The following is a 14,592-nucleotide window of genomic DNA, read 5'->3' on the forward strand; positions in this document are numbered from 1 at the left end:
TCGACTCGAAGTTTTCACCTCAACCGCTGGGGGCATCCTCCAAGACAAGCAAAATTGAAGGATGGACTCAAGTCACTCATAAGAAATTGCACAAGAAGCATACGTCTCCTCCACAAGTCCGCCAATCGGAAAGGGGGCAAAGCAGCTCTTGTCAACCTTCAAAGCAACGTGAACGTGTTGAAGATGATGAAATTGCGACACAAAGATCGTCCGTTGCCATCACGATGCGCGACTTCTTGCCCGAAGACTTTTTCAATCACGCGGTCAAAGCTCCTTGCTATGAAAATTGTGAGGAACGCCTCTCCAAAATTGCTTGACAAAATTCATAAATTCTCCTCGCCCGCACGAGTCTAAACTGCATGGCACAAAGCTCCTGGTCTGCACGAGCATAAAAGGCAACACCAATGCTCCTTGTTCGCACGAGCCTAAACTGCATGAACCAAACGCTCCTGGTCTGCACGAGCATAAAAGGCAACATCAACGCTCCTGGTCTGCACGAGCATAAAAGGCAACATCAATGCTCCTTGTTTGCACGAGCCTAAACTGCACGAACCAAGGCTCATTGCCTGCATGAGCTGAAACTGCAACACGGCACCAAACGCTCCTGGTCTGCACGAGCATAAAAGGCAACACCAACGCTCATTGCCTGCACGAGCTGAAACTGCAACACGGCACCAAACGCTCCTGGTCTGCACGAGCATAAAAGGCAACACCAACGCTCCTTGCCTGCACGAGCTGAAACTGCAACACGGCACCAAAAGCTCCTGGTCTGCACCAGCATAAAAGGCAACACCAACGCTCCTTGCCTGCACGAGCTGAAACTGCAACACGGCATCAAACGCTCATGGTCTGCACGAGCATAAAAGGCAACACCAACGCTCCTTGCCTGCATGAGCTGAAACTGCAAATGGTACAAAAAAAAAATACCAAGGAAAAAAAAATGTATTTGAACTACGTTACGACTTGATCTCTTCTTTGGAAGGGTACGTAGGCAGCTCGAGCATTCAATTTCGAGTTCAGTCACATCAAAATAAAGAATAAGAAATTTTATTAAAAGTTTGATGTTATTACAATTTCTTTGTACAAAAAAAAAAAAAAAAAAAAAACACTACAGCTTTTAAAAAAAAATATATATATATATATATGCCTCAGAAGCAGATCAAATAACATCTGCAATTCCAACAGGCCCAAGCCTTCCTTCATTTCACAGCCGTCGGATCCCATGAAAAGGCCAAGTTTCTCTCTCAACTTGACAACGCATCTCTCCAAAACCAATGAGCCCAGCCACAAATCCAGGCCCAGGCTTCGACTTGTCTTATTCTCCCAGCTATTCTCGGCCCACGGAGCTCAAATCCAGGCCCAACTCCCCAAGTTTCTCTCTCAACTCATTTATCCTCGGCCGACGCCGCAGACACCAGCAGCTCCACCACCACCAAGTTTTTGATATCTCAGTTGATGTTCCTCCACAAGGAGGCTCCAAGTGCTTTGATGATAAGTCAAATGCCTTATCCATTAGGTATTGCATGTAAACTGCTTCCGGCACATTGTTCAATTTGCCGTAAGTTAGGAGTGAAAGCTTGGCCTCTTTGATCTTGGTTACCGCCTCCTAATTTAATTTTACAAAGAAGACAAAATCTTGAAAACAATCTCAAAGCTGTATCAACTCCGGGGTATGTCTCAAGACCGTGCATGTCAATCTCATTGTCAAAATGCCCAATGTTGCAAACAATGGCATTGTTCTTCATCTTCTTCATGTGGTCAACCATGATGATGTCCTTGTTACCGGTGGTGGTAACAAAGATATCGGCCTCAGAGACAACATCCTCAAGGGGAAGAACCTGAAGGCCTTCCATAAGAGCCTGGAGGGCACAGATTGGATCAATCTCAGTCACAACCACGCGGGATCCAGCTTGCTTGAGGGCAGCAGCACAACCCTTTCCGACATCTCCGTATCCACAGACAACGGAAACCTTTCCGGCAATCATAACATCAGTGGCTCTCATCAAACCATCGGGGAGAGAGTGACGGCATCCGTACAAGTTGTCAAACTTGCTCTTGGTAACAGAGTCGTTGACATTGATGGCGGGGAACAAGAGAGCTATACGAAAATCACCTGTTTGGCGAATTACCTGAGAGCATTGGAAACCTGACCTCTCTCCGGAACTTAGATCTCTCTCTGAACGCCTTCACCGAAAAAAAATCCCAGAAACAATTGCAGGACTGCAATCGGAGTCTTTGAATCTCAATGACTCATCTCCGGTGAGCTTCCTCCGATCCTGACCTCTCTCCGGAACTTAGATCTCTCTCTGAACGCCTTCACCGAAAAATCCCAGAAACAATTGCAGTACTGCAATTGGAGTCTTTGAATCTCAAATAACAATCTCCTCTCCGGCGTGCTCCCGGCTGGTTCCGCTGAACCTTCCAAAAGGACGAGGAGTGGGCAGTCGGATTCGGACTAAGACAAAGGAAGCTCGGAAACGGTGGCAAAGAACCAGACCGACAGAGAAAGACATCAAAGCCTCGGACTTGAAACTCCTGACAAGTTTGGCCAGCACTCGGTGAAGAACCGACGAGCCCGTCGAGGGTCCTCAAAGTCGACACGTCAAGGTCCCAAAAGCTGCTATCTCCAGCTGCTATGGTCTCCAAGATCTCTCGCAACAGCAATGGAGGGACAGAAGAGTTGCAGAGCTCGAGCAACTCGTCCATGGCGGCAAGAGTAGCTGAAGATGATGAAGGATTCAATTGGAGCAAAAGCCCCGTTTCCACGTGGAAGTACACTCCCAAAACAGCCTCGTCCCCCTTCGAATTGAAGAAGACCGCCGAGATAAGGTCCAGGAGGCGCCACTGCCGCGGGCTCCGCTTCGATGCGGGCAGGTTCAGGTGACCCCTTAGGGTTCGGATCCGATCAAATTGGCATCCGGGTCGGAAAGTTGGACGGATTTGGCTTCTGGGTTTTGAAAAAGAAGGGATTTTGAATAGGGATGACCTACAGAAGATGAAACACTCATGGAACGTAGCTCAGGAAGTTCCCAGATTGGCTCCACCTCTTCAAGGAGCTTTCAGGGAAGCCTTGTCTGACTTCGTCTTCAATGGTTTCACCATTCCAAAGGGCTGGAAGTTATATTGGAGCGCAAACTCAATACACAAGAACGCAGCTTACTTCCCGGAACCATTCAAATTCGACCCTTCAAGATTCGAAGGAAAATGTCCAGCACCATACACGTTTGTGCCCTTTGGAGGAGGTCCTCGGATGTGCCCCGGCAAAAGAGTACGCCCGATTGGAGATCCTAGTGTTCATGCACAAACTTGGTGAAGAGGTTCAAATGGGAGAAAGTCCTTCCCAACGAGCAGATCGTAGTTGACCCACTGCCCATGCCCTCCAAAACATCTCTAAATCCGCCGGTCTTTGTGCCGCTCTCTGCTGCCTCACTCCACCAAACCCCGCCTGCTGCACATGGTGTGCACACCCGAAGCAAGTGGACCTCCACGACAGCCCGCTCCCCCGATCTGCGAACGCCACCGTCGCTACACCACAACTGGCTTCCATGCTCCGCTCAGGTGGAGGGTCTTGGGTTCGAAGGTTGGTGTGCTTCTCCTGCTCAGCAACATTTGATTCGGTCTCGACAGCATCAGCAACGTCAGCACCAGCAGCGTGATTCTCGACTCGGAGCTCGGCTTCATCCCTGCAAAATTCCCCGTCCCATCATCAAACTTTATACAAAAAATATATATTAAAAAATGGGATGGTGGAGCAAAGTGATGCCTCACCACGTGAAAGAAATAAAGGAAAGAAATATATAAAATATAAAAAAATAAAATAAAATAAAAAATAAAATGAATGGTGGATCAGCACCACCGAAAAAAAAAAAAATATGTGTATATATATATATAAAGAAGTAAGTGGATCCTTGGTGGCTAGCACCATGCAAAAAAAAGGGGGATGATGCGGATTGCACCATCAGAAAAGAAGAAGAAAAATATAATAAAAAAAAATATATATAAAATAAAATAAATTAAACAAATAATAAATTTAAAAAAAAATTAAAAAAAATAAAAAAAAAAAAAAACATTGAGAGAAATAAAGTCCATTTCATTGATTTCTCTGGAAAATTACAAAGGGAACATTTACATACCAAAAAAAAAAAAAAGAGAGTGCAAACAAACAAAAGCCTTCATTGATCAGGTGGCGCCTCAGTACTCGGCGGAGCCCCAGATCGGAGAGGCACCAGAGGGTGATTATTCAGAGCCTCAGTACTAGGCAGAACCCCAGGAGGAGTAGGCACCGAAGGATGATCATTTGGAGCTTCATTACGCGGTACAGCCCCAGAAGACGAAGGCAAATGTTGTTGGAACAAACCCACAAACCTCCGATGATCAAGTAAAATCTGACCATCAGATTCCTGCATCTGGTCAATTTTCCTCTTCATGTTTGTGGCATAGTTGTGTGCGAGCTTGTGCAACTGTTTATTCTCATGCTTGAGCCCTCTAATCTCCTGTTTGAGACTCATCACTTCAGCCGCCAACGATTCAACTTGACGGGTTCGAGCAAATAGGCGTTGGGCCATGTTGGACACAGAACCCGCACACTGCACACTAAGAGCCAGAGACTCCTTAACAGCCAACTCATCAGACCGTCTGGAAAGTAGTCTGTTATCTTTGGGAGTAACAAGGTTCCGAGCCACCACCGCAGCGGTCATATCATTCTTCATCACCGAATCCCCAACGGTAAGAGGACCAGTAGGGGATATGAAGGATGGGCGCCATATGTTATCTGGAGAAGACGGGACTACCTCTTCATCAAGGTTCAAATCAAAACGACGGTCGGAGGGTCCAGACATTTTCAAAAGTGTTGAAGAAAGAAGAGGTCGGACAAATCAAGACCTTAGAAGTGCAAGAAGGGAGTTTCTACAAGCGAAAATTCAAGTGTGCTTTGAAACGAACTGCGTGCCTCTATAAAAAAATCGGCACTCGACGGGATTTCAGAGATCGAAGAGGCAAGCTCAGAATTCGAAGACACCGATTCAAAAATCGAAGAGGCAAGCTCAGAATTCGAAGACGCCGATTCAAAAATCGAAGAGGCAAGCTCAGAAATCGGAGAGGCATCTTGCTTTTCCAGACGTGTCAGCACCCATCACACGCAAACTCAGCTTTGCGGAAATCACGGGTAATTTGTCGAAGCACCGATCCCAGATATCGAAGAGGCGCCGGTCTTTTTCATCCGCGTCAACACCTGTCACATGCACACTCAACTTGGCGGAAATTACGGACAGTTTGTCGAAGATTTCTGATAAAGAAGAAAGCACGTGAAGCCATACTGATCAATCACGCGTTGGTTGCTGACACGAGTGAAAGAACAGTACCTCTACAGGTATTAAGGAACTCCCTATAACTGTCCACCTTCACCCTCCATAGCAAGGCAGACATACAGAACCTTTCTTCATCTCCGAGAATGCCTTCCCAACGAAGCCTCTCGAGTCACTCAGTGTTCCTTATTCCTTGGGGTACCTCAGCAACAAATGACACCAAAGCAAAAGTATCTCATATCACCAGGGTAGAAAGCAAAAATATCTCATATCATGCGTTCTCCCTGTCCTTTCCTTTGTCCTTGTTCTTACCTACAAAGACAAGGATAAAGAAAACAATATGCCGGAACTTCCACTCAAACTCGGGTAAGGAACCGACTGCTTGGAACCCTTCCCTGATTGCCTACCTAGCACTGCTCTCGAGTACTCGCCTTCCACTGCTGATGTACTTTCAAAGAAGCTGCCACATCTGCCTGGAGAACAGATAAGGCAAGTGAAAATGATACCTTGCAGCATGTGGAGACAAGGTGCAGAAGGAACGAGCAGAGAAGAATGCGGTCTGCACGGTCAACTCAGCAGAAGGAGTCCGAACTGAGGAACTCGAGAAGCTGCCACATCTGCCTGAAGAAACAAGCAGAGAAGAATGCAGCATGCACAGTCAACTCAGCAGAAAGAGTCTGAGATGAAGAACTCGAGAAAATGCCGCATCTGCCTGAGGACGGTGAACTTGTTTTGACCCTCAAATTCTTGGGTCGACTTACTAGGCGTTGTGGGCTGCACGTGCCGATTCACCACCCTTGAAACAAATCCTTAAAAATCAAGTCACCAACTGGAAGAAGAGTTCATCAATCTTGAAGATCATACCGTTGACCAAACTGCTCAGGTGTGAATTAGAAAGATTGAACAAAGAAACAGGTTGTCACCTTTACCTCGTGCCTGCTTGCCATGTGTTCGAGTCAACCTTCAAGAATCAAGCCTCAACGGCCCTTGAAGAAGCTTCCAACCAAATTCAAGATCAAGCATCGACGGCCTTTGAGGAAATCACAAATCTGATTCAAGATTAAGTGTCTACCACCCTTGAATCAAAACCTAGTTCAAGAATAAGCTGTGGAAAATCAACAATTGGAGGAATCCAGAAAATCCTCCCACCCAGTTCAAGATCAAAGCTGTGGAAAGTCAACAAGCGCAACAAAATACGTGCCGATTCACCCACTACCAAAGCCAAAGATCATCTACCACATGAAGCTCCTTGTGGTCCAATTTCAACCTTCAAGATCAAGCCTCGACGGCCCTTGAAGAAATTTCAAACAAAGTTCAAGATCAAGCCTCAACGGCCCTTGAAGAAATCTCAAGCCCAATTCAAGATCAAGCATCAACGGTCCTTGAAGAAATCTCCAGCACAATTCAAGATCAAGCCTCGACGGCCCTTGGATCGACGTCTACAGTAAGGGACTTCAAAACGCATCTCCTACACGCGACAAGCACATGTACACGACGCGACTTGAAGTGGGGGCATTTGTAGACATCGAAATTTCGGTAAATAAATGTTGACCGATAAATCAAAGTGTCAACGCTCATGTATTACATAAATTTTACACGTAGCGTGTGACTCAATGAAAATCGAAATAAGTTGGAAAAATCATCAAACAGGACACGTGTCAACACTTGGCAGAAACGACTTATTTCATCTGGAATATTATATTCAAAATTAGGCCTTGGAAATTTCTATAAATAGAAGGCTAATTCATTCATTTGGGGGAACCAAAATCATTAGGCAAAATTCTTGAAGCTCTGAAGCTCTGAAACTCCGAAGCTCTCAAGCATCCAGGTTCCCGAAGAATCAAGAAAGCGTTCTTCGTTCATCGTTCATCCTAAGATCAAGCCCCGACGGCCCTTTGGATCAACAATCATCCACCAATTCAAGATCAAGCCCCGACGGCCCTTGAAGAAAGCGTTCATCGTTCATCAACTGTTCATCCTCAAGGATCAAGCCCCAACGGCCCCTTTGGATCGACAACATCAACAAATCCGCTCATCCGCTGTTCATCAAGCCCAAGTCCTGACGGCCCTTGAAGAAAGCGTTCATCGTTCATCACTGTTCTTCGAGATCAAGCCCAAAAGCCCTCGAAGATCCGTTCAAGCCCAAAAACTCTCGAAGATCCGTTCGTCACTGTTCTTCGAGTTCAAGCCCAAAAGCCCTCGGAAATCCGTTCATCACTGTTCTTCAAGATCAAGCCCAAAAGCCCTTGAAGATCCGTCAATCACCATTCTTCAAGATCAAGCCCAAAAGCCCCTCGAAGATCCGTTCATCCTCGTTCATCCAAGATCAAGCCTCGACGGCCCTTGGATCAATCGCACATCCCACAAATCAACACCTTACGGAGATCGAATCAGAGGATCAAAATAGAGAGAGATTGTAACCCAAAATCATCAAATACAAATATTTGTTTGTGCACGTCGTTCTTGTCTCTTTCGTTTCAGGAATTTTCTGTGTTCACAGTAACGTGGATATAAAGTATTGTCCTCACACTCTATAAACTGTAAAGAATGAAAAACCTGTTGAAAATATTGGTTATATGGAACTTACTTTTTCTACCACAAATCACATAAGATAAATATTAGCACATAGTAATTTACGTTGCCATAATTAATTAGCTAAAATAAACAAATATAATAAAATACTTATTTTTATAGGGTAGAAATCACTCTTCGTCGATGCTTGATTAGAACAAAATTTTAGGTTGTGGCGTGTAAGTTCACTATACATAAGAGTATATTTCGCCCCTCTAAGATAATGTCTCGGTGTAGCAGGTTATGCCGCCTTACCTTCTAGGCTACAACAACCTTTGATTCTTGTAAATGTACACTTGCAATACTTGGATCTATAAGCAGCTTGATTCTTTCTTTTGGCATGAAAGAAGTAAAGAATATAGTAATAGCGATTGACTGCTTCAATCGCCTGAACATGTCCTATGAGGAATGTGTTCCATCATCCTGTTTCACTGCTTATGCTGCCAGTTCATCTGCTCCCCGTACTGCTGCTCCTCCGCCACCTACAACTTGGCTCTTAAACTCTGGAGCCAACACCACATAAACAGTGATGCTGCTTAGATCACAAATCCTCAAATAATACACGGGTTCTGATCATGTAAATGGTTTCAATGGGTGCAGGTTTGAACATCTCTCATATTGCAATTAGTTTATTCTGATATATGAAGTTATCCAAATTTATCTGTTTCTAGATTCCATTATTATGACATATATTCATTGACGATTTTTCGTAGTACACTTGGTTGTATTCTCTCAAGTTAAATATGAGGTATTTGCAACCTTTGCAAAATTCAAGTGAAAAATATGTTCGATACTGTAGAGGCTCAAAAATGTCACATACAAGCCCAATCAAGTCTCAAGACTCAATCATCATAAAAGGTCCAAAGCTAAACCTAAAAGTCCCTCCAACAGATATCAAGATTAAAACGTTTCACACTAGTGGGGGAGGCAAGTATATTAATAAGAATAACGCTCTTAAAATAAGAGATTTGCAGTTGAATTGGTTAAGTGCGTTTATCACTCCATCGCACTGAGAACTCAATTCCTCTCTCCCAATATCAGTATCAAATGAGGAAGATGTTACTTACAAAAAAAATATATATATGTTTTGTGCACTCCTCAAGGTAAATTTCTCCATTATTGATATTGAAACAAAATTAGTTTGATTTGTGTACTCACTGATCATGTATGCGTATGAACTATCCCTGAAACAGATAATAGTTACATGAATTTGTAAAAAATGAAGATTCATTTGCATGTGTTCATCTTTTCAAGAACTAGCACATTTCTAATAGTCCTTGTGTATTAAGAGTGCTTTCACTTCTCTTAATATAAACTCAAAACTAGTTAGGATTTTTAATTACCGTCTTATCACACCTCTTGTAATTAACTGATGTTGAACCAACCACTTTTTGAGTTTTGATCGCTACAAAACACTCAGCTTAGCATGCTTAATTAACCTAATAGATTGTTCAAAACCCACCGCTTTGGTGAGTTGTCAGTGTGATTGTAACAACATTATTTTGCTCAATGTATTCATATTATGAGTATATCTATATGTTCATATCATACCCTAGACACTGACACATCAACCTTTTCGTGTCCTCATAATTCTTAACGTGTGTGTTTTCAAGTTTATTTGGTATGGAGTTAGGTATTATAATGCCCACCACATAACTCATACAAGGATGCTAAGTTATTAATAAATATTGACTATTTGGATAAATTTATTAGTATAGTAAACCACAAGAATAAACATAACACGATTAAAATTACACCTGAAGTGATATATCGATGTGGCACAACTACTAATTAGGAGTTCCTCATCTTGAAGTATAAGATCATGTGTAAAACTTCCTCCACATAACCTCGTATTAGTGGCTTGCAACGCCACAATAACAGTAAATTCGTTCCATGAAACTCATTTTCCAAATTCACCGAACACTTCCTCAAGTAAACAAGATTATTTATTTCATGAATTCAAAAGGGGAACATAAAACAAAATTTAACAACACATTACTAGCATAACCGACATACGACATTATTTATTATAAATTTGGTATAACTTTGTAAATTGCCTGGTAACTGGTAAATACCGCAAGCAAAAGTAACGATCCATGGACTACTCTATGTACTTGAGAGGACGCAGCAGCAGTTTGCAGTTCTAGTGACATAAAAACTTTTCATTAAGAGCAATTCCACCCATGGAGCCCTTTTCCCTGGCAATCCATTATTCAATCCACCCTATTAAATAGTAACTGCCTTAAATGAATAGTAACTACCATTAATGAACAGTAATTTCCATTTACATCTCCACCCTTGGAACCCTTCCCCCTGTCAATAAGCAATCAAAATAATAGTTTTTTTTTGTTTGTTTAAATAATAAAAAACCTCTCTCTCTCTCTCTCTCTCTCTCTCTCTCTCTCTCTCTCTCTGACACAAAAAATATAAAAAATTGCAAAGCACTCGGGCCACAGGCCCGTCGACTCCCCACCCCGCCTTCGCTCGGCTTCCCACCCTCACTCGGGCCCTTCCCCGCTGGAGCTGCTCCCACCGGCCCTCAGGCCCTTTCTCCTCCCCTGTCGCCCGAGCAACCAACATCCGCTGGAGTTGCTCTAACTTCAACGCTTTCCATTGTTGACTTCTGTGTCGAGTTCTTTTTTGTCACTGATTTGGTTGTTATTGTTGGTTAACATTATAGCTCTTCAATTCTTCTAAGTCTCAGTAGGAAGCTTTACGTCCGTTGCTAATCCAACAGCTTTAAGAAATCTTATTACGTACCAAGTAGTATCAATTTGCCACCACTCTAGGCCGTGCCGAGCTGAGTGTTCAAATGCATGGTGATTGTTGTGCCAACCTTCTCCATGCGCCAGCAATCCAATTAACCTAAACATATTTGATTAACTTTACTTTTAATTTCCTATGTGATTAAATAAGAATGCATTTAAACTACAAATTCCAATAAAACAATACCAGTTGTTTTGAGACAAATCGCCTGTATCCCACAGTTGGTCCCCAAGTGTGGCAAATTGAATTTATCCCAAAAGTAGCATGAAGAAATATTACTGACCTCACACTCTGCAAATACGATGAGAGAAAATTAAAAAAATAAAATAAAAAGAGGACATTTTGTAATGAGAAATTAATCTGTAGTAGGGATGGGCAAAATACCCATGGGTATGGGTAACCGCAGTTACCCGCCCATTTAAAGTTGACGGTTATGGTTATGGATAACCATTTAGACAAATAAATGGTTATGGGTATAACCATTTATCCATGAAATTTAAATGGACGGTTATGGGTATTATCCGCGGTTATAACGGATATCCATCGATTATGGATAATATTCACGGTTATAACAGGTATCCATTTACCCATTTAATTTAATATATGTAAAATTAAAAAAAAAATTAAAAACCCTCAGAGAATAAGTTACACTCTCTCTCCGTCCCTCTCTCTCTCCGCCTCTCTCTCTCTCCGCCTCTCTACTTCGTCACTCTCTCTCTCGCTCTCTCTCTCCGTCGCTCTCCGTCTCTCTCCGTCGCTCTCTCTCTCCATCGCTCTCTATCTCTGTCACTCTCTCTCTCTGTCGCTCTCTCTCTCCGTCGCTCTCTCTCTGCGCCTCTCGACTTCGACTCGACCACACATCAGGTAAATTTGAAATTAATTTAGGGTTTGAGGTGATGGTTGATTCGACTTAATTCAATTTCGTGTACCGCTTAACATGTTTCGTGGATTCAGCTTCCAGGGTTCCATTTTGTATCTGCGAATTTTTTGGGGGTTTTAAGGTTTTTTTTAATTAATGAAGTGAAATTATAGAAAAATTTGAGCTTAGGATGCAATGAAGTACAAAATCTTAACTGTAGACCAAAATTTGAAATTTATGTGACTATCTGTTTGTTTTGATAGGTATGTTTTGTTGATTAGAATGGAGAATAATTGATGAAAAATTAGGAAATAGTAGTCTCGTTGAGTGAAATTTAGCGCGAAATAGTAGTCTGGAGCTCCGTCGCCTCCGATCAGGAGATCGTTGCCAAAGCCTTCAAAGTTCCTTGGAATCTGAAGGAGGTGATCGGAAAGCCGGCGTCTTCAAGCTTCTGGAGGGACAATTCGATCGGAAAATTCGCCATCTCGCACCGGATTGTCCGCGGGGACACCGTCGCCAGCCTCGCCGTCAAGTATTCCGTATAAATAAAGACCAAGTGAATGAGCTGCAACATCACTCGCGCTGCTGGAGCAAGTGAATGAGCTGCAACATAGAAGTGATTTTATTAACTCTCGCGCTGCTAGTCACCACTTTTTTTTGGGTCAATTACAGAGAAGTGCTTTTATTAAAGAACAAAAGTCGATTGATCAGAAACTCAAAAAATAAAGAACAAAAGTCGAAATTTTTATTGAAAATGCTTCTTGGAAAAGCAGTTGGAAGTGCTTTTCATTTTTTGATTAACTATCGTTAAAAAAATAATGTACACGGGAGAAAAAAACGGGTAAATAGGTAAAAAAAGGATAAACGGGCGAAAAAATGGGTAAACGGGTAAATGGTTATGATTATGGTTAAATGGGTAAATGGTTATGGGTAAATAGGTACACGGTTATGGGTATGGATAACCGTTTATAAACGGTTATGATTATGGGTATAACCATTTATGTAATTACCCAACGGGTAAACGGTTATGTGGGTATGAACATAAACGGTTATGGGTAAAATAACCGCGGTTACCCGCCTGCATAACCATTGCCCATCCCTAATCTGTAGCCATGAAATAAATTCTACATGTAGAAGAACACAACAAATATACTTTGATTAACAAAACAACAGGAATATTTCGATTACCAGTCCCCAAACCAGAAAGGGAATCGTGCAGTGCAGCAAATCATGTCCTAATGGCAGATTTGTCTGCTTGATTTGCTGGACCTGTAGTAATCTCTTTACCCATTAAGCTTGCCACAAAATCCTAAGCTTTTGCTTCTTTTGTATCGTAATAATGTATTTATATACTCAAAATCTAATCTTTAGGTGGGGCCATGATTTTTTTTTCTTTTGGCCACGAGTTAATTAATAATAAAAGCCACAAAAGATGTCACACACAAAATGAGTACAGAAGATTTAAACTTATGTCAATGACATTATAGCTACTGGTATGCTTTTCACCCTACCTCGTTATGTACAACTAATATCAATGACCCTTTTTTTATTTATTTCTTGTAAGTTTGTAGCAGTGATATTTGGTTTTTACTATGTTAAATAACAAACTAACTAACTAGAGGAACAAACAAAGTGATACGGTAGGCTACTTTCTTCAACTATTTTTTGCATTAATTTCTCTTAATTCTATATCATGTCTACTTCTTTTTCACTTGAATGGCTGAAAGGTGAGAAAGTAATACTTGAAAAATTATAGGGCACAAGATTTGTAATGGCAATGTCTATGTGCAATATTGTACATAACTACATATTAGGGTTCAAAATTTGGGGTGAGAGAAATCTCGTGGGCTATGTAGCCTAACCTATTCATCCCCTATAGTTCACGGCCCTATATAATATAGTAAATAAAAAGTAAATTAACCCAAGAAAACGACACTCAACTGCCCAAGCATGAAAGCAGCCATAAGGCCCAAGAGATAGAAACTCAAACCAGAGATGGCCCCATATAAAGAAACCTAAAAATCAAGGGGCATGCCAAACGTGGTATCTCTGTTCACACACAAAGCACAATTGGATGACCAACTCCCTGTACCACACACACTTAACTATACCAATTGATGTCAACCTATTTAGTTGTGGTTTAATTTAATATAAGAGGAATTTAGTCTCGTTTCAGAGTCTGTCAAGTGGTTCATCGCTATTAATTAACACTGATAACTTAATTATCCGTGCAAATATGAGTTTAGTCAAGTTGGCTAGAGTAGTGTGCTCCTCCTTATACATCCACATTTATATCTCTATCTCCTCCATATTTTAGATAATTTAGTAAATAATTTTCTGTCATTTGCAAAAATCTTAACCACATGCTGTCATTATGTGGGATTATCAAATGCTTTAACATGGTTTACAGTCATCTTTAGCATGGTTAAAACATGAGTATATTGAATCATCATGGAGCAACCCAGTAGTTGTGAATGAATATTCAAGACATGTATTCCACACGGCATGTCTTGTGTTTGATTTTTGGTGCTGATGGATCGCACGATGGTGATCAGTGAGTAGGGATGGGCAATGGTTATGCAGGCGGGTAACCGCGGTTATTTTACCCATAACCGTTTATGTTCATACCCACATAACCGTTTACCCGTTGGGTAATTACATAAATTGTTATACCCATAATCATAACCGTTTATAAACGGTTATCCATACCCATAACCGTGTACCTATTTACCCATAACCATTTACCCATTTAACCATAATCATAACCATTTACCCGTTTACCCATTTTTTCGCCCGTTTATCCTTTTTTTACCCATTTACCCGTTTTTTTCTCCCGTGTACATTATTTTTTTAACGATAGTTAATCAAAAAATGAAAAGCACTTCCAACTGCTTTTCCAAGAAGCATTTTCAATAAAAATTTCGACTTTTGTTCTTTATTTTTTGAGTTTCTGATCAATCGACTTTTGTTCTTTAATAAAAGCACTTCTCTGTAATTGACCCAAAAAAAAGTGGTGACTAGCAGCGCGAGAGTTAATAAAATCACTTCTATGTTGCAGCTCATTCACTTGCTCCAGCAGCGCGAGTGATGTTG

The 14,592-nt window shown here is 41.7% G+C and overlaps 1 protein-coding gene and 1 pseudogene across 2 annotated transcripts; one reads left to right on the plus strand and one right to left on the minus strand.

The window, feature by feature from the left end:
• Nucleotides 1-1,031: 1,031 nt before the first annotated feature.
• On the minus strand, nucleotides 1,032-2,706 carry LOC139193331 (uncharacterized). Its single transcript, XM_070816322.1, has 2 exons — nucleotides 2,321-2,706; nucleotides 1,032-2,184 (listed from the first exon to the last, which is right to left on the minus strand). Exons 1-2 carry the CDS (start codon nucleotides 2,704-2,706, stop codon nucleotides 1,506-1,508), a joined length of 1,065 nt encoding a protein of 354 aa, XP_070672423.1. The 3' UTR covers nucleotides 1,032-1,505.
• LOC139193332 (beta-amyrin 28-monooxygenase-like) lies at nucleotides 2,093-3,735 on the plus strand (annotated as a pseudogene). The gene has a single exon (XR_011577692.1). The product of XR_011577692.1 is annotated as a beta-amyrin 28-monooxygenase-like (transcript).
• Nucleotides 3,736-14,592: the final 10,857 nt, after the last annotated feature.

Source organism: Malus domestica, chromosome 17 (genome assembly GCF_042453785.1).
Source record: "Malus domestica chromosome 17, GDT2T_hap1".
Taxonomy (NCBI): domain Eukaryota; kingdom Viridiplantae; phylum Streptophyta; class Magnoliopsida; order Rosales; family Rosaceae; genus Malus; species Malus domestica.

What these genes read in the sequence shown, in the direction of transcription:
- LOC139193331 (XM_070816322.1), bottom strand. Translation starts at nt 2,706, where the DNA reads ATGGACGAGTTGCTCGAGCTCTGCAACTCTTCTGTCCCTCCATTGCTG. An exon ending in ATTGTTTCTGGGATTTTTCG is followed by an intron (nt 2,185 to 2,320) that starts GTGAAGGCGTTC and finishes TTTTCGGTGAAG; the next exon opens with GCGTTCAGAGAGAGATCTAA.